We start from the raw sequence: 27,384 nt of genomic DNA, 5'->3' as shown, positions 1-27,384 counted from the left end.
TCACCAGAAGTCTTAAGATCCCGTGGCGGGTGTCCTGGGTAGCTGGCGGGTGTCAGCCGACTCTGAGCCCTAGCTATCCTGGTGCTGGTCGGACCAGAAGGGGCTTGTGCCCTCACTCAGGCCGGTTTTCTGCTTCCCTAACTAATGCAGTTTCAGGTCCCGCGCGATTGGATTGGAGCAGACACTGTGTTCCACTCACCAGAAGTCTTAAGATCCCGTGGCGGGTGTCCTGGGTAGCTGGCGGGTGTCAGCCGACTCTGAGCCCTAGCTATCCTGGTGCTGGTCGGACCGGCACATCTTAATTTCTTAATCTGAAAAAAATATTAGTTTCACAACACAATATCAAAGATGTTAAAATATAGTGAAAAAAACAACTCATTATATGTTGAGTTTCCATGGTTATCATGACAGGTTTTTTTTTAAAGTTTTACAATTTTTTATTCTTTTTATCTTATTTTTTTATCCTTTGAAAAATGTCCACTAGGAATCCTCATTTATTCAGATCTTATGATCTCCTAAGGTCCCTGATGGCACTGCAATTGTTCTCTGATGAAGTTTGTGTTGCTGTCCTGCATGCTGACTGTTGAGCAGTGTTGTTGCTCCCCTTAGGCTAGGAAGAATTTTATCCTGACTTGATGGAGGACCAACTTTACTTTAATAATTAATAATGCCAGACCAAAGTTAAGAGCACACGTCAGGTGCTGCATCAACATTTAAACTGAGAGGCTCTTGGTGTTTGTATACACTCACTAACTTCTCTTTTAAAACTATTAACAGGACTTTTACATTCAGCAAGTAGAACGCAGAATGTCACGATTAAAAGGAGAAATTAATTCAGAGGAAAAGCAAGCCCTNGAAGCAAAAATCCTTGAACTTAAGAAGACAATGGATGAGAAAAAATCCACACTTTCCCTTTTGGAAGCCCAGATCAAGAAGCTCCATGTAATTCCCTTTTTTGTGCTGTTCCCATCTCCTGATGAGGGTTCCACACGTTCCCTTTGTGGTCAGAGTGAGTCCCAGCTACCCGCACACACAATGAATGCTTGCCTTTCTATACTTTCTATGCCATGCTCTTCACTTGAGCATTTAACTTGTATAACTGTTGTATCACATGTCTCTGCCATGCTGTTTCGCTTAACTGTTATAAATGCCTTGTAAAGAAGATGATTATACTTATTACAGGCTAAGACACTTGTTCAGGGGTGTACAGTGAGTTCAGAGAGGTAGGGTTCAAACTCCATTTTACTTCAAAGAATTCTTACACAGCATATTGTTTAGAATGTTGGGAAAGTCTGATTTCTGCCACAGTAACTGAATTAGTTCTTATTTTTGAAATTGAAATGCTATCAAGAAGCTTTTTTTTTTTTTAAATGACCTTGTTCCCATTTAACCTCACAGTTATGTTTGAAACAACTACAGTTAGAAGGGAAATGTCTTCATTTTTAGGTGTTTGATTATGTTTGTTGTAAGATAAACATCCGTTAAAGTTTAAATTGTGAGAAAGGGCGAAGGCAAGGACAGGTTGGAGCTGGAGCTTGGGGTTTAGGTACAGGGATGAAAGCTCAGCCCCTCAGCACTGTTGGAAAGGCTGGTGATGAGTGGCCTCTAGTGGTCACAAGTAGAATTGTCTTGATTTACTTAAGAGCAAGACATTTAATTTTAACATGACAGCTTTTAAGTTCATGGTTTGTAGCTTGATGACATAGTCTTTGTAGCTTTATGACATAGGTTTTGATGACAGCTTTCAAGTGGTACCTTTGTTTTTTGAAAATAGCACAGGCTTTGGGATCAGGCACACATTTGAATGTCAAGGTTACATGGGTACTGCTATTTTAATGTTCCCAAGTGTTTTCTCATTAACTAACAAGAAAGGGTGGGCGGCGGGGGTGGGGGGAGGGGCGGGGGAGGGGCGGGAAGCTGAAACAATGCATGCTAGGTACTCTCCAAACATGGTCCTGGTTGACAATTTAGAGTAGAACCCGACTGTAAAAATCATGAGGACTGGGCTTTTGAGTTGCACTGTGTGGGGAGCCCCAGTGTCCTTGGGTTCCTGACCACCCCAGCATGCCTATGCCTATTGTTTCACACACAGACTCACAGAAATGCAAGTGGATTCCAAGTTGAAGCTGGATAAACCATGGACATGTGTTCTCAGCAGTGGTCAAGGCTGAGGGCTTCTTTGAGTGAGTGAGGCCTCACTCTCTTCCAGAACTATCCAGAAAGGAAACCAACCTCAGGCTGAAATGATGTTAACACTTCTGTTTACTTTATTTTGTTATTTTATTTATGATGTGTATGTGTGGGCATGTGTGCCACTGTGCATTTGTGGAGGTCAGAGGACAGTCTTGCAGAGTCATTTCTCTCTGTCCACTTTTATGTAGGGTCTGGGAATCCAACTTCTTGGCTTGCATCTTTAGATAGCAAGCACCTTTCCCCTTTGAGTCATCTAAATGCCCCACGAATAACATTAAGTTAATTATTTTGTCCTAAATATAATTTTATGAAATCACCATTTATGCCAAAACTTTCCCTCCATTTATGATTTGGCTGAACTCTTAAGTCTTGATACTTGAGAGAAATATAAACAATAAGAAAAGCAGAGAAGAATCGAGAGCATGGGTGTGTGTGAAGAATATGGATATCTTAGAATTTTAAATCTTAGAATAATAACTAGAAATTTTGACTCAGGAACCAAGTGGAGACTAACAAAACAAAGGTGGATCCTGAGTGGGAAGGGGAATGTCAGTTCTTAAAACTAAAAAGGTGGTACCTGGCATGTAAGACCTGTATGTGTCTGGTGAGGATTAACCTTATTAAACATTTTTTTTTTCCTGGCAGGCAGATGTGATCACATGCACCTCTGTGTTTAGTACACTGCCTGTGAGCCCTGTCCCAGTAACATCCCTAATTTCACAATAATCCTGGACCAAGAGTTGCTCCCATTTCTATTTCAGAGATGAGGAAACAGATGTGCAATTAAGGCCACCTGAGCCCAGAGCCATACTGTTAGGCGAGGGATCAGTGCTCTGGAGACCGGCAGTGTTTTTATCACCCAGCACTCTGTGCCCTGTAATGAGCTAGCAAAAGGATCCTTTCCTGCCATGGACCGGGCTCAATCGGCCCCCCTCAATCCATGGGAATCAGAGTCTCGGACAGATGGGCATAGAGTCGGTGAGAATGGGGTGACAGACAGGACACAAGGGAGTGTGCTGAATCTGAATGTAATGGCAAATTGAGCGTCAAACTTTTTATACAGAAGAAAATAGGGAAGTTAGGTGACACATTGGCAAGGTACAATGAGGTTACGGGATGTTTAATGACTCTTACACAAAACAGAGGAATGCAAACACAAAGACTGGCAGGAACTGGGCAAGGAACTGGGCAATAAAACAACTGAGACAAAGTCAGCTCTATCTAAGGTCAGTTATATTCTTAGAAGCCAGGTTTGAGGTCTTTACACTCCCGGGGGCAAGGGCTTTCATGCTCAAGTCGTGGTTCTAATTAGGGAGTTCCACTCTAGTTAACCTTCTCATGAATAATGCAATACTCTAAAACCACAGCCTGATCTACTTCCTAAACCATTGTAAATTCCTGTATATGGGAGCAACCTGCCTCTTATTCTAAGTGATAGTGTGGGGGGACTTTCTACTATAAGTAATGTAGTCTGCCATATATAACTATAAGAATGCTAGACTTACTTTGCTAAGCTTGACCTAACTCTATGTAGTAGATAGTAATGCCTGATTTCTTTCACTATCTCTCTTACAATACTAGAGGCAATTCTGAAAGTCACTGAATAGATAACATTCTTACTGAATTCAAAGCCCAGGGTCGGCTCAAGGACTACCTAGGGCATTAGTGAAGGCCAGGAAGCAAAGTTCGATTTTGCTTAGGTATTTGGCAAGTCATTGCTTGGAGGCACCTATAACAAAACAATACTGAAAGGAAACACACAGATCCATTCACAAGGACAAAATTGGAGCATGAGTGCTATGGGATGCCACAGTACCAGGAGACTAAGTTTTCGTGAAACTTTTCGCCTCAGGACTGCTTCCAGGTTTCTAAACCTGTCAAGCAAGTCACTACTGGAGAAGATATAGCACTTTCCCCTCCTGAGTGGTGAGCACCTTCAACAGCAGACTGAATTGGAACCATACATAACACTTCTTAGAATTGTTGCTCTCAGGATAACCCCAAAACATCAATGGTAGAAATTACAACGTTTCTGTGTTAATACTTTTGAATTTATGTGAAATTTTGAATAATTTGAAGTGATGTGAGAGGTTGGAACTCCTAATGCATGACATAGATATTGCTGTCTGCTTTTCATTTCATTGTTTAAAGCATACGTACCATCCCTTCTTTTTACAGAATGACCTCTACTTCATTAAGAAGTCAAATGGTAAAAACAATGATGAGAAAGAGTCTCTCATGAATAAAATAAGTGAACTGAACCTTTTCATTGACAGATCTGAGAAGGAACTGAGCAAAGCCAAAGCTGTGAAAGAGGTGTGATGAATCTGGATACATAGTTAGTAAGCCCCATGCTTCCACAGGAATGGGAACCACAGGAAAATAGAAAACAAGGAAGCAATTAAGGAGGAAATCACCTGTAATAACCACTGTATTCAAGATTAAGTGCTAATAGGCATATTATTTCTTAGTTATAAAAAAGAAAATTACTCTATCTTGTATTTTCAAATGTTTATCATACATTTCCTACATCATAAATTCTTCTTTAAAATTAATTCTCCAGCATTTCCTACAGGGGCAGTTATGAGTTTAGCATAATCTACTTAAGTATCTTTTGGTCTGGCACTGTTATTTCTGATGTTTTGATACCATATGCAAGTGCTGTGGTCCACAGTGTATTGTACAGTTGCTCAGGTGTTTGGAATAATTCCTATCTGTGTAATTAAGCTAAACATGAGTATTTTAGGGACTTGAAACTATTTTTAGGCCAAATTTTTCTCTAGATGGCTCCATTACTACTTTTCTACCAGCCAGTATAACAATACTTAGTTTACCATCAGTGGGGCTAGATTGTGTTTCCATCTTGATGGAAAAATATGGAAATCTCATTGTTTCAGTTTGTACTTTTTACTTGGAAAACTTCTTTAAAGTTCAAAACTAAATTTATATCTAAAACATTACATTATGTTCCATTATTTTCTTTTGACTATCCAGTTTATATATCCTTGGTTTGCTTTTTTTCCCATTAAGGGGTTTATATTTTTAATTGTTTAAAAAATGTTATATCATTTTTAAATATTGTCAATATTTCCTCAATTTGACTTTAAAATTTCATTTTTTTTTTTTTTTACATAAAACTTAACATTAAGAATGAAAGAGCCGGGCGTGGTGGCGCACGCCTTTAATCCCAGCACTCGGGAGGCAGAGGCAGGCGGATTTCNTCAAAAAAAAAAAAAAAGAAATGAGCATCAGGTGTCATCACAGAGTTTTCTGGTAAACAAGATAATATAGCTTTAACAATAGCCCTGGTGGAGGTCTACACAGAGACAGGGTGACACAGAAAAAAAAAAAATAAAAAACAAAAAAAAAAAAAAAAAAAAAAAAAAAAAAAAAAAAAAAAAGGCATTTACTCTATACTGTTTATGTTTATAAACTTGTGCTAAAATCAGACAAGGGGTAATTGCTCTTTCTGTTGGTTGTACTGATTTTGTCTGTTGCATTAGGTACCTTTCTGTGATGTAAGATGTAGGGATCTCATCTCTTGCTACCCAAAAGCTGTGCTTGGGAAGCGGCTAACTTTATACTCCAGGCTGTTTCTTCTATGTTGTTTCCTTTCAAAGTCAACTGATTAATGATTTCCATGCAATACTCTACACATGACAAGATGGTTTTATACTAGAGATGTATGTCTACGGTACTTTGTGACAGCTATTTTGTCTGGGTAATTGTACATACTAGTAAAGCTTGAACTTAATTTGAATTATTAAAGATGATTTGGATCAGCCGTAGCTCCCCACTCTTAACTTTTATCCTAGCAGATGTCACATAGTGGTCTAACTGAAAAAATGTGTTTTCATGTTTGACTTTTGTTGCAATAGAAAAATACTAGGATTGTTGTATAGAAATAATTATCTCAATACATGAAAATTTTATTATGTTGGTAGGATATGATGATTGAGGACAATCTTTTAAAGCTTCAAGTTAAACGTGCTCGAGAATTGCTTTACAGCAAGGCAGAGGAAGTCCTTTCTCTAGAGAAAAGGAAACAGCAGCTGGGCAAAGACATGGAAGAAAGAGCTGAAGAAATTAAGGTGCACAAAGCCATGCTTACCTCACAGATCAGATGTGTTGAACAGCAGCGACAAACTATGAGGTAATTATCTTTTGTTTCCTCTGCTAAATCACTTTGCAAAAGTGTTGGGGTGGTGTGAGGAGAGCTCCCTGTTTCCTGACACCACCCTCATGCTCATCTTTCTCTGACTCATTAGAATAAGAGAGAGGTTAGAGAAGTCTAGTTGCTTCTGTTTGGCTAATCCTGTATCCATGAGACATATCCCTATACAAGATTGTAATCTACTTCACTTTTTTAGTCCATGTGTATTCATGTGTATGTATATGAGGTGCATGTGTATGCCACAGGACACTCTTAGGTGTCATTATCAGGAATGTTATCCCATGAAACAGGGTCTTTCATAGCTGAGAGCTGAGGCTGAGCTGGCTGGCCAGAGTCCCAGGGATACATCTACATTGCTGGGATTATAGGTTCCAGCTACTGTACCTGGTGTTTTTATATGGACTCTGGGGTCAAACTTGGGTCCTTATGCTTGGAAGACAAGCACTTCGCCAAATCCTGGTCCTTGAAATTGATATTTTGTGATCTTAAATAAAGACAAAAAAAGGTCCAGTAAGGTGTTCCCTTATCTAGCTCTAATAGTTAAGCTTACTGAAGCAACTTGCTTGCAGAATGTTTTAGTATCACTTATGAGATTATCCAAGCCACGTTCTTTGGTTAATGTTAATTCCTTTTAAAGGATGTAATTTTTGATTGGTCATTGGCATATAGGAATATCATAGTTAATTTCTAAGTACCGCACATTCTCATTGGAGTTGTAGTTTTAACATATATGCATGTAGACTTTAATTTTTCTGGCACTCCACTTGTATAATTTTTGAATACGTTTTGCTTCTCTCCACCCTGTAAGTTTTTTTCTTGGCTGTATTTACATTATACTGACTCTCTAGTTCAATATTAACAGGAATTACAGATACCTTTGTCTCTTGCCTGATCTCAAAGGGGGGGTTTCCTTGTTTTTTTTTTTTTTTTAAATTAACTACAAGGGATTTTTGCAGCCTTATTAACTGTTTACCTTTTGTGGTGCTGCGGATTAAAACAAGGGCTTCATGTACGCTGGACAAGATGAACTACATGCCTCAGCCTTGTTCTGAGGTACCCTTCACCATATTAAAAGAAAAGGCACACCTGTTTTTGTTTTGCTGAAAATTTGCTTCAATTTTTTAAAACTGGAAACTTTTTATATATTTTTTTCTGCATTTATTGACATCATGTATTTTCAATGCTGTTATTGTAATTACATTGACCAGTTTATCAAACTTAAGCCAACCTTATATTTTTAGAGTTATTTTTGATTTTGATAGTATCTTACATCTTTTAACCTGTATGCAAATGATTCTTGGTTCCCCTTGCTCCCATCACCAGGTTTTCATTGTGTATGTCCTCATAAAATGATCTGTATTTCTTAGCTTTCTCTATTCTAATTAAGTTTGCAAAAGATTAATTTTTTCTTTATAATTTTCAAAAACCTCATTAATGAAACCACTGGGGGATTATTTTTTTGATAGGGAATGTTCAATTGACTTGTTTTAAAAATGTCTATCTTCTTAGCAGAAAGCAGCATTTGGTGCTGCAGTAATGTTCCACGAGTACATCTATTTTTGTTGTTGAACCCTGCCTTCCACTTTTTCATGAACTCATGAAAAGCTTTTTTTCTTGTTCCCAAAGCGTATTTCCTGTCTTTCCCACTTCTTCCTTTTAAAAATTGTATTTTATTATTTGTTTTTGAGACTGGGTATTGATATGTAGCTCAGACTGTCCTTGGCCTCAAAAGTCCTCCATCAGCTTCCCAAGAAACAGGATTAAAGGTGTCTGCCACCATACCTGGCTTCTCGTTTAGAAAGGTGAAAAGATGAATTTCTTCTGCTTAGTCTTCCACCTTTAGCTGCTGAACGTGTAAGTTATGATCACTTAAGACTGAATACATTCTGATCAAATACAGTAAAAAAATTCTAAAACGCCAACTTCCAGTTCTAAATGTCTTTTACTACCAGAGTTTTCTAGAAGACAGACAATAGGTTGAAGACTTCTTTTTGAAATGATCAAGTGGTTTACTTTCATAAGGTTTTAGCAAGAAGTGAGTCCATTTCTGTTCTGGCATGCAGATGTTACCATCACTATATTGTAACTCCTGAAAATAGCTCATGAAAGTTTACTGAAACAAAAGGAGAAAGTAACATTTAAGACTCTGACACCAAATGCTTGTAAATCCTCCATGAATTTGTTTAATGCCTTGTAAAGAGATGTTCTAACTCCCACTGTACTCTTTCAATAGCAAGGCAGAGGTCATAGTTCCCTCTAGAGTGAAAGTTAGGTGTGTCTGCTTATTTCCCACTTGAAAATATTTATAGAGTTTATTGTAACATAAATCTACTGTTGGTGAATTATCTACCTGAGCCCCTTGCTGCTCTCGTGCGATGTGGAGCAAGCCATGCAGACAGGAAGCTTGTATCTTCTTCTGTGTCACAAATGGAAACATCCTTCATCTCTGTTATAACAGCCTCTCATGTCTTCTGTTAGAATCTGTGAACTATGACAAGTTAGCTTGTTTAAGCAGGGTAAACTCTGAGATCTATACACAGGATCATTAAAACAGGAGAGCACTTTAACCTGCTTGAGTACAGTAATAAGAGTCCAAAGGTCTTCAATAAAAACAATACTAATTTTTTAAACAATTTTTTTATTAGATATTCTCTTCATTTACAATTCAAATGCTATCCCGAAACTCCCTTATACCCCCCCCCCCCCCCCCCTGTTCCCCAACCCACCCATTCTTGCTTCCTGGCTCTGGCATTCCCCTGTACTGGGGCATTATGATCTTAGCAAGACCAAGGGCCTCTCCTCCCAATGAACAATACTAATTTTTAATTTCTTCTTATATTAGTTCTGAATTTCATGAGCGGCTAAGTAAAATTGATAAGCTTAAGAATAGATATGAAATTCTTACTGTTGTCATGCTGCCTCCTGAAGGAGAAGAGGAGAAAACACAGTCCTATTATGTAATAAAGGTAACATCTACCTGCTATAAATCTATGATTGTATGATATATATTTATTCATTCAATATATATTAAAATATTTATTCACACTTCACATCTCAAATATGCAAACCAAGTTATTTCTCTGTAACTAAGTCTAGCTTTTAACAGAAATTATCCATTGCTAGAAGTGGAAAACAGTATTGTCTTTTTTTTTTTTAATAAAGATGCACTGAGGGCCACATCTTGACATCTGCAAAGGCCTAACTTCTGAATGTGGTCACATTCCTAGATGTTAGGACCTCAGCACATCTCTTTAATGGCCACAGTAGCTCCTGGTGTTGGTCCTGCAATAGCCTTTGGCCTACATGTTGAACATGTTTGCCATGTTTCACCTTTAGTGTCTGATTCTGCTTAAAAGCAAAACTGGAATAACATACCAAAGAACTAGCTAGCATTCTTCATATTTCATTTCCAAGAAACTAAGTCTTTATAAGCCAACAGCCTTGTTCTGACCAAATTTGAGTGATACTGTCCAATAAAAGTATAACCCGCCCTTTCCTCCTGGTGTTTTATGTTGGCTACACTTCCACCATGGTTTTATATTCTATATACATGCTGTATTTTAAAGCCTAAGAATTTGTTTGGTCATGTGGGAAGTAACTGTCTGGCAAGTCTGTGAAGGCCCTAAGGTAAGCAGGGATTGCTGTGAATCACTTATGCTGTTTTAGGCAATATCCCTTATGATAAATTACTTTAGCTATTCTGTATCTTATAGGCTGCTCAAGAGAAAGAAGAACTTCAAAGGGAAGGTGATAGCTTGGATGCTAAGATCAACAAAGCTGAAAAGGAAATCTATGCTTTGCAAAACACCTTGCAAGTACTGAACAGCTGCAACAGCAATTATAAGCAATCTTTCAAAAAAGTGACTCCGTCAAGTATGTAGCAGCCATTACAACAAATATGATGACTAGTTAAATAAATGTAGAGGAGGAACATTATGATTCTTGGAGAATAAAAGTGTGCTATGATTGAGCCTAAAAAAAGAAATCATATTATGTTCCTCCCTCTTTGTTTTAATAAGTATGAAGTGTTATTTACATTATTTTGATTATGGTATATCTCTTTAGGGATTTCATTTTGAATCTGGAAAATATACTGGTGCTATATACTAAGAAATGGCTACTACATGTCTATACTGTGTTTTTCATGGGGATCTAAGATATGTAACCTTTCATTTAGAAAGTCAGAGGTTTACTTGTTATTACTTTAAGGAAGCTTTGCATGTATTATATTGGAAATTAAAATTCTTTTGTAGGTGAGGAGTATGCATTAAAAATTCAACTAGAAGAACAAAAAAGAGTTGCAGATGAGAGATACAGATGCAAGCAGAGGCAGATCAGAGAACTTCAAGAAGATATCCAGGTGGCTTCTACAGACTTTTTAGTAATAAGCCCTAAATAAAGGTCAACCACCACTATCACTACTTAATCTTGTACAAAAAGCATCTTTAGAGAAGGCTGTGAGAAACACAAACCTCAGTTAAAGAAGAAAAACAAGCAAGGAAAACTATCAAGTCAATCAATCAGTTACAATTCCATGGCTGCGAGGCAACAACTGGATTAGTTATCAGCCACAGCCAGGCAATCACGACTCCTCCACTCACCATCACTTAGCGACCTCACGGAACTCCTCAAAGAGCACATTCAATTTTTAAACACAAAGTTTAAAACAAAGAATCTAGTGAAAGTAGCCACTAAAGCAAACCAGTGAAAGGCAGAGGGATGTGCTTTGGTACGTAGGGCCTAGCTAAGTGAACCAACTCAACACAAACTATTAGTCTTTGAAAAATGGATAATATCAAGTACTGTTTGTAAAGTTCCCAGGAGAGTGATATTCAAAACTAATTCACAGGACCACTGTATTCCTTATCCACTAATACAGTAAATAGAGCACATAAATAAGAAGACAAAAAATTCAAATTGAGGGAACAGCTGGCAAATGGCAAGCAATAAGTCTTCTTTTTCTTTTAATTCTGACCATGAGTATGTTGACACTTTATTTTCTACAGAGCATGGAAAATACTTTTGAAGTTATAGGACACTTAGCAAACAATGCCAAAGAGAAATTAACAGAGAAACAAACACTGGCATTTCAACTTCGTAAGGAGACTGAGGAGCAGAAGCCGAAATTACAGCGAATAACTAAGCAGGTGCTGGCAAGCTCTCAAAGCTGACCCCAATCCTCACAGTCCAAACGGACTCAGACCCCGCTTTCCTTACCTCATGCAAAGTAGGTTTATGTAATACCTCACTTATTTATTAACAGTGTGGAAGACTCAGAAGAGAAATCCGTATTTTGAAACAAACAGATAATGAAACTCTAGAAGAACAGGACATTCAGCTTCGTGAGCTCATACAGTTTCACAAGGACATTGACCAAATGTTAGTTAACGCCATGGAAAATGCAGAAATTCATGCCATCTTTAAAACATATTTTGAGCAGGTAACAGAGTATAATATAGTAAGTCTGTGTATCTAATTAACTTTCTTCTAAACTGTGTAGGACTAATGACTGAAATATTCTTTCAGAATGGGTTAGAACTACCTACAGCAAAAGGCCCGAGCTCAAGATCTTCTTCCCAGTCTTCTTCACTTTCATCAATCAGGTAAGGGGAAGCGGGTCCTTACCTTCACAGATGCTGCTGCCACCCACGACACTCACCTTTAGCAACCTCACTACACGGACACACACTATAGCAAGCCGCCTGCAGCTGCCAATATTTCTATTATGACACATTTACTGTAACTAGCAAGTTATTTTAGGGAACAAGGTTGGGTGAGAATTGGGGTGACAGAACAAACACTTTGGGTGAACTCTTAACTGGAAAAATTTAAATCTTTTTAAACTGTAAAGAGTAAGTGAGATGCACAGACAATGAATTTTCTAATTATAGATGTTTATTTACCGTATCTTACTTAGCTTAATGCAAACCAAAATGTACCAGGAGGAGGACTAAGTCATGGACATTATGTCTTTGTTGACAGGTTTATTATTAATAAACCCGATTTTTAGACTTCTAATCTTCTACAGTTTAGAGTTATGTACTAGTTTTTATTAGTCTGTGTAACTGTTTCACAGTTAAAAAAAAAAAAAAAGAGATGCCCAAAGACAGCGTTTTAAGCTTAAAAACTAAAATCCTCTTTTCTACATAAATATATCAAACTACTCAATGTTTATTATATGTTAAAATTTTCTGTATTTTTAATAAAACTTATCATTTCAGAAGCAAATGGCTATTTTCCAAACAATCTCACCATCTTTCCTGCCAACCCCTCTCCTTTTCAGCATGTCTTTAAACTATCATTTTGATCACTCTATCAAGCACCCACTCATTCTTTTGTTTCTACCTTACAAACTATTGCTTCCAATTATATGAAACTGATTACACTTGAAAATATATTTTTCTCACAGAAACAATTAACAACTATGCACACTTCTGTTTTTGAAAGAATTGGTCATATTTTTAAATTTTATTAACGCTAGTAGCTTTCCTAGTTACTTATGGAATTAAAAAAAATAATTCTTTTTGCCAATAGAAAGGTCTTTTTGAAGTATATTTCGCATTGGGTTTACAGAAAATCCTTTCTTGTTCCAGGTCGCTCGAGGATGTAACTCCCCAGTCTCCCCCCACAGCTAAAGTGATACAGCTCAGATTTCCAGAGCCTTCTCCAGCAACAAGTGACAGTTCTAGGTCAGCTAGTAGTGGCAGTAATTCCAACATTCCTAAAGAAAAAAAGCTCAGCAAGTAAACATGCTTTTAAAAAAAATCTTTTTATACATTTAGAACACAAATGAAAATCTTATTAATAGTTAAGTCTCTCTTTTTCTGGGGTTTCATTTATTAATGATGCAGGCTTACTAAAATAGTACCAGAAGTACAGAGCAGACAAAAGTTCTGCACAGTTGCTATAAGAGCCGTCTGAGAAAAGAACAAAGGGAGTTTAGTGTTTGTTTTTTTCCTACTGTTTTATTTATAGAGAAGGAAAACTGCAGAACCTTAGCCAAGCCACATGTGACAAAGCAGAGGGAAATAAGCAGTTTTTTTTTTTTTTACTAGAACATGTCTACAGTGTTAGATGTTTTATGAAGTAACACATTTATAAGATTCTTTCACTAATACACTTCTAAAGATTTATTCTATCTCTCAATAAGGAAGTTTTCATTTACTCTAGATCACAAAATTACCTTTTAAAATAAAAAAAAGCGAACAACTGTATTCAGATTTTTTTTTAAGGGGGTTAGCATGAGGCAGGAACTTGGGAAAGGCCATTTTTTGTTTGTTTGTACTGGTTATAATCTGTAACCAAAAGACAGCATCATCCCCACTCCCTCAAGAAAAAGTTTAGTAAGAAAGACACTGTTTATGTATATGTACATATACATTTGTCTCTATATGTGCACAAATAAAGTGAAACTTATGCTGTTAAGAATGTTTCTTCTCTGACCATGAAAGAACTGAACATATTAAATTTACACTGGAGGTAGATATTGCATAGTGTATTTAAAATTGTTTATTCCAGCTAATACTTTATTTCCAGCACTTTGAACTTTTTGGTCTAGCGTATGAAATAATACTATTAAGCTAGATTTCAAATACATTACCATTCAGGTATATAAATCAGCATCTCCTTTAAACCTTTGGGAAAATCGTCATTACAGCAGTGATTGTCTTAGAACCACTACTCAGTTACTTCTGGAAAAGCAGCAGTGGTAGGAAATCTGTTTCTACTAATGATCATTTTAAATTTAGAAATACAGTTAAGTCTAATAAGTAAAAAGGCTAAGAAAACTCTGGGCACTTTTTGGTTCAAACACTGCGTAAATTAAATGCACAACATGTTTAAGATCTAAAACTGATTAATCATCATTTTGTTTATCAATGTTGTGATTCTCAGTTATGTTTTAGTTTGTAAGTTACTTAGAACTTAAAACATTAAACTTTGTGTTCTACAAAGGCAGAGGTTTTGTTCCTAGGTAGATTACTTTTCTAAGCCTTTTCTTTTCATAATCTAGAGATAATTAACTATCACAGGTTTATTAAAGTAACACATAAGCAAAATACAGTGGCACTAAAACAGGGTTAACTGCATAGTAAGTAGTTACCTTCTCCCTGTGGAATCACTACTAGATCCTACTCTGGAATGGCCAGCATCCAAGTTTACATCTAACCACTATACTAACTGCATATAATAATGTTAAATGGGAGGACAAAGGATGAACCCTCTGTTTTCAGATCTGGAGTACCTTAACATCCAGAAGTCACAGTTCTACTCATGGAAATTAAGACAAAGCTGTCCAGGGAACATGCAAACTATGGACATATTAATGTAAAGAAACTAATGAAGACAGAACTGAGAATCAATTTAAATTCTCAATAATTTTTTCTGTGACGACTCCTCAAATATTCCATGGAACTGGATGCTTAGTGTAGTCTGCTTAACTTCGAATGTCCTACTAGGAAAGATGTAATCTTCAAAGTCTGATAGCCTACCCTACAAGGCACTATCCTAAGGGTTAAGTAACATGGTATGTGTAAGATTATAAGGTGTAGTAGGGACTCTCAAAGATCAAGGGGTGTGCAGAGAGGTGATTTTCACCCTTTGACAACAGCACACCCTAGCTATGTAGGAGTAAGTCTGGAACTAGTGAAACATAGAGTACTCTTAAGAGTTCCGTGGTGCTGGGCTAGCAAAATGGCACAGTGGAGAGAGGTACTTGCTGTCAAGCAAATGAGCGAAGATTCATTCCTGGGACCCGTAAGGTGGGAAAATTCCTTCAAGTTGTCCCCCAAAGCACATATGTGGCACATATGCTCATCATCCTTGCCCCAGCCCACATCATCATCATTATCATCGTAATGATGATTTCCTTGGTGTAAAAAACTAATGTTGAAGTAATTATGAAATTTCTGCTGCCATTATTTATTGTTCTTAATCAAGGTTTCTTTTCTGTATTGTACTGTAAAATAACATATTTTACAGTAGTTTTCCATCACTGTAATTAGGTACAAATACTATGTTATCAGTATTAAAGCTTTAGTATTTTACTGGTAGAAACATACATGCAACGAGTCTCTTTTATTTCTGCCATTCCCTCATGCATGTTTGAGGGTGGATCCCATCCAATGACCAGTAAGAGATTAAAAGCTTATTGCTAGAATCCTAATTTAAGAGCATCAGAAATGTAATAGCTATGATACTTACTAATACTGCCAAGAGTCTACTATTCAATTTCTAGTAATTCAGAGAGGTTCTTTGAAAGTTGAATATAATTTCTTCCTTAGCTGTCCACACATGGTACTGTGTGTGTGTCTGTTGGAAGACAAGCTTTGGGAGCTGGTTCTCTCCCTACACCATGGGCTCTTGGGATTGAAGTCAGGTTCTCAGGCATGGCTGGTACTTTTACCTACTGAGCCCCCTCCGAGGCCTGGGATTTACTCTGGGTTGGTTATCCACTAGCATTCAGTGAGGGGCATCAATAGAGGAAAGTGACAGATAAGAAATCTAAAGCTGCAAATCCCCCTCTGCTACTCAGAAACATGTCTACTGACTTTCCAAGCATTTGCACTGAGACAGTAGTCAGAAACCAGATTTATAGGGTGATTCTCTGCTGCTATTTTTTCCTAATAGTTATTTTCTATTCTCATCTAGTTTGATACAAAATTCTCAAAGGGTTAGGTCAATGTTTAAAATTAAGGATTTTATGACGACAACCATTAAATAAGAATAATATTGGAGAACTAAAACAGGCTCTGATTAAGCAACTTTCAGAGTCTTATCTTAAGGTATTTTGTTAAGCCGGGAAGAAAACAAGCGCTCATAAACCCTCTGCATCAAGCCTTAGACACGAAGTCATAATTTATCACTTAAAAATGAAATGGTGCAAAAACTTTAATACTGAAAACAAATGATTGAAAATAATATCAAAGAAATATTCAACCATATATTCTAACCCACCCCCAAAGGCTAAGGGCTTATAACAAAAAACAGAATAAAGTTTCTTTTGATAAAACAATTCAACTGTTCAATGCAAACATATTTTTCTCTAACAGTGAAATAAGATGGACCCAAGGAAGGAGTCTCACAAACCACATTATAGTGAAGAAACAAAGTACTCAGAAAATATCTTTAGGTGAAAAAATCTGAACTGTTAGTTAAAAGTTGTATCCACATATACCCACAACACTGACAAAGTTGATAATAAAAACAAAACAGCCTTTTGTCATCTGTTACAAATAAGTTTAGACTTAGAACTATTTGTTAGGGCTAAAGAACCCTCAAACTTCTGGAAATTAAAATTTCCTCAGCAGATCATTTTTTTGGCTTATTCCCTTTTTCTTTCTCAAATTCAGCTATCTGATTAAATATATTGAGTAAATTTTGAGGTAAATTTTTCTTAACTCTGCTGTCTGGCTGCTCTTTGCTATTCAGCATCTCTTCTGGAGCCTCGGTTCTATTACCCTCCCCACAACTGTCCTCCTTTTCATACGCACGCTCTCCCTGGTTTGTATTTAACTGGTATCTTTGCTCATGTTTACTGACATCCCGAGATCCAGAGTATGTATATTTTTTTTGTTTTTCAAGTGATTTCCAAGAGTAGTCTGAACTTGCTGGTGAAGTAGAGTACTTCACAGAACTTGGCTCCCACCTCCTAGAGTGATCTTTTCTTCCCTCTGTGTCCTTTTCAAATCTTCGGTAACTAGATGCTTTCATCTTGTCCTCTGAATTTCTAGAGAAGGAATCTGAGGAATTTCTCCTGGAGAAATGTCTTTCTGATTTATATGGCTTTTCGGTTTTGCTACTACCTGCCTGGGTTTTATAGCTATTGTAAAAATCTGACCTACCTCCCAAATCATCTGGTACTTCACCTGAAGATGTGAGAAGGCCCCTCTCTTTCTCTTTTACCTGTGCATTTGGACACTGTAACCTATCCTGCTTTTCCAGCAGTTTCTCCACTTCTTGCTTTTGATTAAGGAAAGATGCTGAGGTATTAGTTGGAACTGGGTAGCAATCATCTTTCCTACTTTGATCTGTGTGGCCTGAAGATGTCCTAGACCAGTGCCTCTTTGAACTGCGAGAAGACTCTGAACGGTTCCTCTTACTTTTCTTATGCCGTTTATGGCTAGAAGAGGAAGAAGATGAGGAGGAAGAAACGGCTTCATCAGCAGAAGAAACACTTGAAGAGGAAGATGATGATTTTCTTCTTTTCTTCTTTAGCCTTAAAAAAATTAGTTGGCTCATCAGACATGTGAAGTATAAAAACACTAGTCAAGTATTCCTCAAGTTTTTACCCTACTTTGTATCACTTGAAGATTTTGTAAATAAGCTATCATTCAGACATAATAACAGTCTCAATTACTTCATCAAGTTTTACTATGAAGCATGGTTTTTGAGAACACCTATGAAGAAAGGTGTCATTATAAGCAGATGCAGTACTTGTGAAAGATGCAGTAGCCTTTCTGGCATTGTTTATGCCTACCTGAACATGTTAAGCAGCAGCCTGAGTTTTCTAACTACCCATCCCTAGATTCTTCATGTTCCCCTTCAGCATTATGAACATTTTGGGGCCAAACAGTTCTTTAGTGAAGTTAAGAGTAGACTGTCTTGTGCACTGTAGGATGTTGACACAAAGGATCCTATGCCCTCTACACATTCCACAGCTAACACTAAGCATAGAGCAAAGCCACCAGTATCTAAGAACCATAGGTCCTCTTCTAAACGCCCATCTTCCAGAAAGTAAAAATAACTTATTCTGTACTTTAATATAATTTTAAAAAAGAATTGTAGCCTTAGATTTTACTTTGCTTATTTCCTAACATGTGGAACTATACTTGCTAAGAATTATCACTTGGGATACTTTTTTTTTTACTTACTTTACCTCCATATGGCACTTTGGGTTCAACTCTGTTGCTTTTAAGTTTTAAAAAAAATAGTGAATATTATAGTTTACCTTTTCTCCTCTTTTAAGAGCTTACGCAACTTTTCTGCACTTGTTTCTATTTTCTTTGTTTTCTGCTTTTCTTCCTTTTCAGCTTGTTTTTCTCTTAATTCCAAAGATTTCTTTTAGAACCCAGATATCGGAAAAAACCACACGTTAAAAATAAAAATAGCAGAATATGCAAAAACCAGTATTTAAAAACCACCCCCCAACCAGAAACCCAGTTTAGGATAACCGAATCACCAGATAGCCAGAATTAAACAAGTTATATTTTTCCAAATTAAAAAATTGGCATGAATCATTTGAATGACCAGAACAATATTGAGGACCATATTGCAGTTGGTATCCCAAGAAAAACAGGGAAGCCATTGCAGTAGTACCAGTGACCCAGAATGCAAGTAAGATTTCAAAAAAGATGAAAATTATTTTTTAAAAATTGTAAAATGTAAACAGGACACAATTTTTACAAATAAAATTTAAGTAAGGACATTCCACAGAGGTTAATTGAGGGGAAAATCACCATGTTCAAATACAAACCATTTTAAAAATAGCACAGCCCAGTTGGATGCATGATTACATAAGAAATCATTTTCCAGTTTGTGGATGGGGATGAGCAGCACCAGATGTCACAGACACAGCAGCAATGGTCCAATTCAGAAGAAAATGCACGAGAAAACATCATCATCAGTATTACAGGAAAGGACAAGGAAACAACGTCTACAAAGGTCTGCATAACTAGCTCAATTACACCAGCAAGTCTCAATCTTATAACCATCAGGTAAGCTCTCCACAAAGGAGAACAATCAACATCGCATACTGACTTTAGGCATAGGCATTTTCTTACGTGGCTATTTTTTTACTTCTGAATAAATAAAAAAGCAGTGGTACTATAATGCTATGCAAACCTAATTAGGACAAGCTATTCATTTTCATAATACTTCACCTAGGTTTCCTAGTTTTTCCCTAAAAGAAAATGATATTTAATTTTAAATACCACCAAATTTCAAAGAGGAAATAAAGAATCACCTGCATATATTTATGAAGTTTCTGCAAAGCATCCTCTGCATCTTTAAAAGTCTCATCCAAAGTCAGAGCTTTCTTATAGTAACTTTCAGCATTTAAAAACTTTTCTTCTTCTTCTAACCTTAGTTAGGAAGATTAAGCATTTTGTAAAAACAAATATAACCAAACACATAAGAGAAATCATCAGACGTTTGACAGAACTTATTAGAGGCAAGTAATGCTTAGCAAATTATTTTCTAGTTACCTATTCACATTTACTTAGTAAAAAGCCCACTTAAATGAAAATCCATTACTAGTACCTAAATAGTACTGGTATTCTTCCTAGGAAATAAAGGAAAATACATATAATCTGCTGTCTGAAAATTTAGTATGATATTTGTCATTATAAGAATTACATAAAGTTGCTCTTTAAAGGTAGCTTGTTAAGTTTTCTATGGAAAAATTTCCACTGTAAATCTATTAAAATTCTTTGGAAATATTAAAACACATATACACATAGTTGTGTTATAACTTACAATCACTCTTATCATACAATCTATAAGTCTAACCTCTGAAAAATCAAAATTACAATGTTTGGGTGGGTGTGGTGGCATACATCTACTATCCCAGCACTTGGGAGGCAAAGGAAGAGAAAGTTACTATGATTTTAGGTAATGTGGTCTAAATAATAAGTTCCAGGCAAGCCAGGGCTACGAAGAGAAAGGAAGTTTGGGTGTAGGGCAATCAAAGGACTTTACCAAGTACTTCTAGTTAACAGAAGGAAAAAATTACTACTGCAAAACAAATGGGATTACTTTTGTGTTCGTAGACTGGATGTAGGGAGCCAAGGGACAAATAAATTCATTACCAATACTTGTGGTTAGATAACTGGTTAATGTAGCATTCTCTTATTGGTATCTCTCAAAGATACCAATACACCAGCAATAAGACGACCTCATTTCAGTCAGTGGTACTAGTTATTTACTTGCTAACAATCAAAAAGCTGCTCCAGTCACTAATTAAAATTTCATTAATTAGTAATTTGTGGGCATTTTCATCCCACAAATGCTTAGGTATAATGCTCATCCAAGCAAGAATGGCCAGGAAGATCTACAACACAGAAGAGATCAATCTTTCTTCAATAATAGTAGAGCGAGGACTAGGGATGTAGCTCATTTGTAGAGCATTTGCCTGGCATGTTTGAGATAGCAATTGGGTTGGAATCTGGGTTCCATTCCCAGTATTGCAAAAAGGAAAGAGAAACAGCATAATGATGTTACTGTCACAAGTGGCTTTTAGTTATTAAAACAGATTCCTGCATGTCAGAACATGGTCCATGAATGACAACTCGTGAGATTGCTGAGAGCTTGTAAAAAACTGCAAGTAAATAAAGAGTTTTGTAGCCTCTGTTTCTACCTAACATGGCTTTCATGCCCCTCCCCAGGAGTGGGTTTGCTTCACATCACACACTGTGCTTACACAGTGCTTGTTCAAAAATGTCACCAAGCTCAGGCTGCCCTTGTGATTGTATATGGCCTGAACTCATATGACCCTCTCAGGATAGCCTCGGAACAGTCCGATGCTCTGAATAAAGTTGGCTACTGTACGAGACTTTAGCCCACCTCTTTTTTAGGCTCCACTCTCCCACTTTCATGCTGCCAACTAGAGCAACAACACTGTAAATATGTTTAACTCCAACATTTAATCTGAATTTGTGGGATTTACCAGACAGAATAGAGCTATAAACTGAATATACCAGCAGAATCTTAAATCATAATTTACTAGAAATCACTCAATTCATATTTAGATTATATACATTACAGTAAAATGATTTAAAAATTAAATGCTTTACTAGAGTAAAACCTTCTGATATATACTCTGAAACAGAACATGTAACTTATTCTACTGCACTTTATCTAATTTCTATATAACAAAAATATACATCCTGAGCAATTAATCCTGAGACACTAAAGCATCTCCAGTCACAAAGACACAGACATACATGTGCACACATGTGTGCGAGTTCAGTAATAAGCCAAAATAAGGGACAAAACCCTGCCACCCAAAACTGAAAGAGTGCTCTGAAATTGCATACGGAAAGAAGCTACTTTTGTACCAAGGCCTCAGGGTATCACAGAACTAGCTGCATATCAGACGTTTACTATGAATGAAAGCCCATACTTACTGCCCTCCCCTTCCTACAAGTGTCTGGCAGAGATATTTCCTTGCATTTCTATGAGTTGGGCAGTTTTCTAATGCAAGCTCAAAATCTTCTATTGCTTTGTTTAGACTTCCTTTTGTTGCATATCTAGAGATATTAAACAAAAGTAGGAAAATTTAATCTTGTGACTCATTTACACGTTTTTCATTCTTCAAAACATCTCCTTAAAGTTCACAATTCACTTACAATGCTCCTCGAGCTACCAGAGCCTCCACATTCTGTTTGTCTATTTCCAGAGCTTTATTGTATTCGTTCATAGCATCCACATGTCGCCCCACCTTAAAATAATCGACTCCAATCTTCACACTGAAAACACATTTGTGAAACATCACAAATATTTTACTATCTAAATAAAATGTTAGTATAAATCATTACTAAATTAAGAAGCATTTAAATTGGACAAATATTTAGTTTTTAAATTACTCTCAATGTTTAAAAAGCACCTCTGCTTTTACAGATATTCAAACATTAAGACACTAGTTCTTTCTGGAAAACAATTCTGAACAAAATTTGTCTACTAAGATTCTAATGTAAGACCTTTATGAATGTCAAAAATGTTCATTCACTTGTAAACACATTCTAGTCTTAATGATGTTGAGAGAATTCGTGTCTAAGTTACATACTAGATAACTGCCATTGTTAAACAGAACAATCTCCATACCATTTTAAAGCCCAAGATGCTGACTGCTTCTTTCTTAATGCTGAAGCAAAATCATCTTCAGAGAAATTTTTGCTATAAAGAAAATGAGAGTCAAAAATGTAAATACTTTAGAAGTACACTTCATTCTGTCTCTGGTAGATACAACAGTGAAATGGTGAATTTCAAGCAGGAAATTCATATTACATCTATACAGCCAAGTCCTTTTAAATTGTCAAATGTGAATATTACTGTTAAATAGTATTTTTAAGCATATACATGAAGTTTTCTGTTTCCTTCTCTACTTGGGTCAAATGGCATATTCCTATCATTGCTTAGCATCCAGACCAGGAGGAGATAGGTTCACTTCACTCAACCTTCAGTATATTCCTATTGCTATGGTCAACATGTCCTTCAGATATATAGCTTCTGAGCTAATCCACACCCCTCACCACCTTTATCAGCTAAGAGAATGCAGATCTATTTTTACCTTTGTAGGCCTCTCATTAAAGACGGTGGATGAGATTCATCTATTCCTAGTTTCTCTAGAAGGAATTCAACTACTCCTGGATTAACAAATCCCAGAGAACTCTGCATGATATTTTCATAGGACTCCAAAGAATTACTATTTAGTTCAACACTCCTCCTTTGTAAAAAAAAAAAAAAAAAAAAAAAAAAAAAAAAAAAAAAAAAAAAAAAAAAACAGTAAGGAGCACACCTGACTTTACTAGAAATGTGACTCTAGGAGGGTTAAACACTAATGCCACTTTTGTACACAAAAGCCAGGCACTATTATGCTATAACTCCGTCTACCAAGCCTAAAGCAATTTACAGGTTATAAAATGCAATTATAGTTCTAATTTGTTAGAAATAGATAAAGGATAAATACCTGTAGTACAAAGGAAGCTCTTCAGAAGTGATCACACCTAGTTTAATGCCAGCCATGTGTGGAGGAAGAGATGAGCTATACAGAGATACTGCAAGCTTTTCATGATATCTGTCAATATCCTTGATTCCAGCTTTGAAGAAGAAAAAAGGAACAAACAATAAAAAAGTGAAAACAAAAATAAACTTTTCAAACCCTACGTCTATTAAACTACATTTTCAACATTAATTTGAAAATTTTAATTAGTATGTTGAAGCTGATCACCTCGAATTATGTCACCAGTTTGGTAATATGATAAAGGATCTCCATGGTTACTGTGAGAAGGCACATCTCTTAAGGGACAAAGAGCCTGCAAGGAGAAGTATTTGAAAACACCACACATTTGACTCTGGCAAGAACAGTATCTCGTATCTTAGTTATTCATTATGAATGGTAATACTGCACATTAACATTGACAAATCTAAGTCTAACACGATTTCCTTTTTAAGAATCCATAATTATACATATTTACAGGGTACAATTATATAGTGCTTACCGGGTAGCAAATCAATACACATATACAATTATCCTATTGGTATAATTAGTAATAGACAGATAGCATTTCTTTGGGTTTAGTCTTCAGATTCTTTTCCGGTCATAGTCCAGCCACCCTCCTGTGCTCCAGAACACCTCATTGTAATCCAGCTGTCTGTGAGGGCAGTTATCTACCTTCCTTCAGTCCTCTCCCCCTTTTCTGACTCTGGCCACACTAGTCTACTGTCTTTTTCACTATACACAATGTGAACGTGTGATGTTTGTCTTTCAGGTCATCCAGCATACTTTCATTCTTTTTGATGGCTTCAAACAACTGTTAACAGACATGTCAGTGACTTAAATTTAAGATTTTTTTTTGATATAATTTATGTTCAACCACAATAAAACTTGTTTTCTAGTTTTAAGAACCAAGATACAGTGGTGGTGCACACCTTTGATCCCAGCAGTCGGGAGGCAGAGGCAGGCGGATTTCTGAGTTCCAGGACAGCCTGGTCTACAGAGTGAGTTCCAGGACAGCCAGGGCTACACAGAGAAACCCTGTCTCAAAAAACCAAAAAAAAAAAAAAAAAAAAAAAAAAAACCCAAAAAACCCAAACCAAACAACCCTCCCCCCCAAAACCAAGACACAAAAGCTATTAGCACTTTAAATGAGGTGTGCACCCTCCTGTTGTCTATGTCTTCTCTTCACATGGTGAGACAGAGAGCCGACATCAACAGTGTTAGTGTGAGGCAAGCACCTTATTACAGTGAGAGAATGTTGTATGTTTAATATGATAGGAAGGACTTGCTAAATTACTTATTTATGAGCATCTAATGAGCAATTATTAAGCATATGTTTAACCACAAGATATCTGTTCAGAATACCAATGGATTCTGTAAAAAAGGATGACTATGATGTAAAAAAGGAGACTGACCTGCAACCAGAGTTCTCCAAACCTTGAAACACCCAAAATGGAGGAAACATAACACTCTAGTACCTGTTTTTTAGATAGGGTTTCACTATAGAGATCAGGCAGGCCTTGAACTAAAAGTTCAGTCCACCTCCGCCTCCTGAGAACTAGGGTTAAAGGCATGCACTGTTAATGTCCAGCTCTCTAAGGCTTTTAGTAAGAACAACTACTGTTCTTTTTTTTTCCAGCTTATCTTTAAACCCCCCCCCCCCCAGTATCCTACCAGGTAAATGTAAACAGACTTGGATAAGCACATAATTTTTGCATGGGATGAGTGTAGAGTGACTTACTGTGATTTCTAAGTGAGATATATCTCTCACGATGCCACTTCCTAAACAGATCAACACCATGAAAAAACCAAACTCCCGAATAGAGCTAATTCTTCCAATCACTATATCACCACGTTCAATATCTCGGAAGAAGAGCTCTCTCCGGTCCATGCTTGGCATCTCCATGAACTGCTCTAAGGGTGGCATGACCGCATAAAGATCTGGAATAAAATAAAACCAAATCACCACGATCATTCTGACTTCCTTCTCCTTTGATATAATGCTTTAAACTAACCAAAAAATCTTGAAAAGCTTTCCAGATTAAACTTACTGTCATTGTCGTCATGCACTTCAGAGGGTGTAGATGCATCTGATTTCCAAGACAGAGCAAAAAGCAGATCCGCTTTTTTAGAGATGAATTTTTGTATTTCAATGTTGTCAACTCTCTTCTCTTTCCTTAAAAGAAAGGTGATTATATACATGTACATATATATTTTTTCACTGATCCAAACTCTCATACATCCAAACTCGTGTACGGCAGTTTTCATCACCCAACCCTGCTTAGTGTCTCCAGGGGAAGTTTTATTTATTTTAGCTTTTCAATATGTATTTATTCAGTGCTGTTATGTGGCGTCCATGTGCCACCGTGTGCAACTGGGGGATCATAGGACAACGCTGGGATTGGTTCTCGCCTACCCTTGCGAAGCCTGGGAATCGGTCAGGTCAGGCCGCTCGATGGCAAGTGACTTTACCCACTGAGTTCCGGAAGAAGTTTTAAGCCCGTTCTCTCTGGAAACGGGAGCAGGGAAGCTTTGGCGGCGGCTCCTGCCATTCACCCCGGAGCCAGTGCCTGGTCACACACCCCGGGGCTCGGTCCCTCCTGTCCGCCCCGCGCCCTGGCCCGGGTCACGGCCCCTATACCTGCCGGCTCCCGGAGGAGGCGCCGCGCCGCGGGCTGGCTCGGCCGCCGTGCCCAGCAAGCTCCGGAAGTGCGGGTTGTCCTGCTGTTCACTCCGCAGCAGCGACAGCAGGGCCGGGCCGTGGCAGCCCAGCGACTGCCGCAGCAAGTCGCGGTCCATGGCGAGCCCGCCAGGCTCCGGCGTCCGAGCCCGCGCTCCGAGCCGAGAGAAGCTGCCCCGATGCGCTAACCTCCCGGAAGCGCTCTCGGCGGCGAGCTGCCTCAGTCTCGCGAGACCTGGCGGGACTACGGGAACCCGCAGGAAGCGCGAAGCCGGTCTGGCGTCGAGGGCGGAGTAAGGCTGGAGGTGTGACGTGTGGGGACGCCTGCGCTTAGCACGTACGTCGGGCTGTGTGGTTCCTAGGTCGGAACGGCCAGAGCTCCGGTCTCTTTTTCACCCGGTGCTGCGGAGTTCAGCGGTGCAAGGGTGGCTGGGCGGCCGCGGAGGAAGTTTCCTCAGTCCTGTCTGCCCGGGGCGGCGCCCGCGTCCCCTCAGTATGGCCTCATGGTGGCGGTCCCAGGAAAGCTGCCTGGTAGACCGACGTGGGGCAGACAGACAAGGACCTACAGTTGACTTGGAGGCCGGAGGCGTGTCCACTGTGTTTCTCGCTGCCTTTTAGAGGGACGTGGCTGTCACCAGCCCGGAGAGCTTTAAAGCGCAGCGCGCATGCTCTGTTCTGTCGTGGCTTTGTAGGAGTTTTAGGATAAGCTGCCTGCTTCTAGGGTGATGTCTGTGGGCTGCCTGGTACACACTGGCACCGAGTGCTTTAGGTGGCTTGCTTAAAACTCTGGCCAGCGTTTGCTGGCTACACTTCAGTGCTCTACACCGAGTGTAACCCCACACAACTTTGTTCTACACCTGGGCATCACACCCACGCCTCCAGAGCTTTGGTTTTTTTTTTTTTTTTGTTACAGTTACAGGCGTTTCGAATTCATTTTCTTCTGTGACAAATACGTGATTTTTTGAAAGGGACAGAACACTGGATAGTTGACCAGACCAGAGGGGGTACAATGGGAAGTGAGGGGGTTGGTTAGTGCTTGGGTTTTCAGCATGCTAGCCAAGGATTCTCTCTACCACTGAGCTAACAACCCCGCCTACATTTTTTTTTTTAACTTAAAAACTCTCCAAGAAACTTTAAAGAAATATGAATAATTTAATGAACTGTTGGGAGGGGGTGGTACAGGGTACGAAAGTGGTGAAAGAAATGAAGAAAGCAGAATATTCCAAACAGATTTTCACTGCTTGGTTTCTAACTCTACTTTTACTGTGATTTCAAATTTCATCTTAAAAGTAAACACATAGCCGGGCAGTGGTGGCGCACGCCTTTAATCCCAGCACTTGGGAGGCAGAGGCAGGTGGATTTCTGAGTTCAAGGCCAGCCTGGTCTACAAAGTGAGTTCCAGGACAGCCAGAGCTACCCAGAGAAACCCTATCTTGAAGAAAAAAAAAAAGTAAACACATAAGCGTGGTGGCGCACACCTTTAATCCCAGCACTCAGGAGGCAGAGGCAGGCGGATTTCTGAGTTCGAGGCCAGCCACGGCTACACAGAGAAACCCTGTCTCGAAAAACCAAACAAAAAAAACCAAAAAACAAAAAATAGTAAACACATATGTATATCCTGTA

The 27,384-nt window shown here is 38.0% G+C and overlaps 2 protein-coding genes across 4 annotated transcripts in view; one reads left to right on the top strand and one right to left on the bottom strand.

The window, feature by feature from the left end:
- The window catches only part of Ccdc39 (coiled-coil domain containing 39), a 32,555-nt gene extending 18,765 nt beyond the window's left edge, over positions 1-13,790 (top strand). The window contains exons 11-20 of the mRNA XM_021157490.2: positions 778-942; positions 4,372-4,509; positions 6,138-6,346; positions 9,210-9,333; positions 10,081-10,240; positions 10,621-10,727; positions 11,374-11,514; positions 11,631-11,807; positions 11,894-11,970; positions 12,961-13,790. Of these exons, the coding sequence (XP_021013149.1) occupies positions 778-942; positions 4,372-4,509; positions 6,138-6,346; positions 9,210-9,333; positions 10,081-10,240; positions 10,621-10,727; positions 11,374-11,514; positions 11,631-11,807; positions 11,894-11,970; positions 12,961-13,114 (1,452 nt within the window). The 3' untranslated portion in view covers positions 13,115-13,790. The remainder of the gene's footprint in view (positions 1-777; positions 943-4,371; positions 4,510-6,137; positions 6,347-9,209; positions 9,334-10,080; positions 10,241-10,620; positions 10,728-11,373; positions 11,515-11,630; positions 11,808-11,893; positions 11,971-12,960) is intronic.
- On the bottom strand, positions 6,783-25,985 carry Ttc14 (tetratricopeptide repeat domain 14). 3 transcript variants are annotated; one of them, XM_029475097.1, is made up of 13 exons: positions 25,723-25,975; positions 25,133-25,257; positions 24,823-25,022; positions 23,313-23,397; positions 23,052-23,181; positions 22,653-22,808; positions 22,187-22,258; positions 21,712-21,831; positions 21,490-21,612; positions 19,329-19,446; positions 18,315-18,424; positions 17,467-17,582; positions 6,783-8,855 (listed from the first exon to the last, which is right to left on the bottom strand). In XM_029475097.1, exons 1-13 carry the CDS (start codon positions 25,878-25,880, stop codon positions 8,842-8,844), a joined length of 1,527 nt encoding a protein of 508 aa, XP_029330957.1. In that variant the 5' UTR covers positions 25,881-25,975; the 3' UTR covers positions 6,783-8,841. The 3 variants fall into 3 exon arrangements, with proteins under 3 accessions (XP_029330957.1, XP_021013150.1, XP_029330956.1); XM_021157491.2 differs by lacking the exon at positions 6,783-8,855 and having other exon boundaries at positions 11,309-17,582; positions 25,723-25,985; XM_029475096.1 differs by lacking the exons at positions 6,783-8,855; positions 22,653-22,808 and having other exon boundaries at positions 11,309-17,582; positions 25,723-25,985.
- Between the last annotated feature and the right edge of the window lie 1,399 nt (positions 25,986-27,384).

Source organism: Mus caroli, chromosome 3 (assembly GCF_900094665.2).
Source record: "Mus caroli chromosome 3, CAROLI_EIJ_v1.1, whole genome shotgun sequence".
Lineage (NCBI taxonomy): Eukaryota > Metazoa > Chordata > Mammalia > Rodentia > Muridae > Mus > Mus caroli.
The sequence above is the reverse complement of the archived record's forward strand: the minus strand, read 5'-3'. Positions and strand labels throughout refer to the sequence as shown.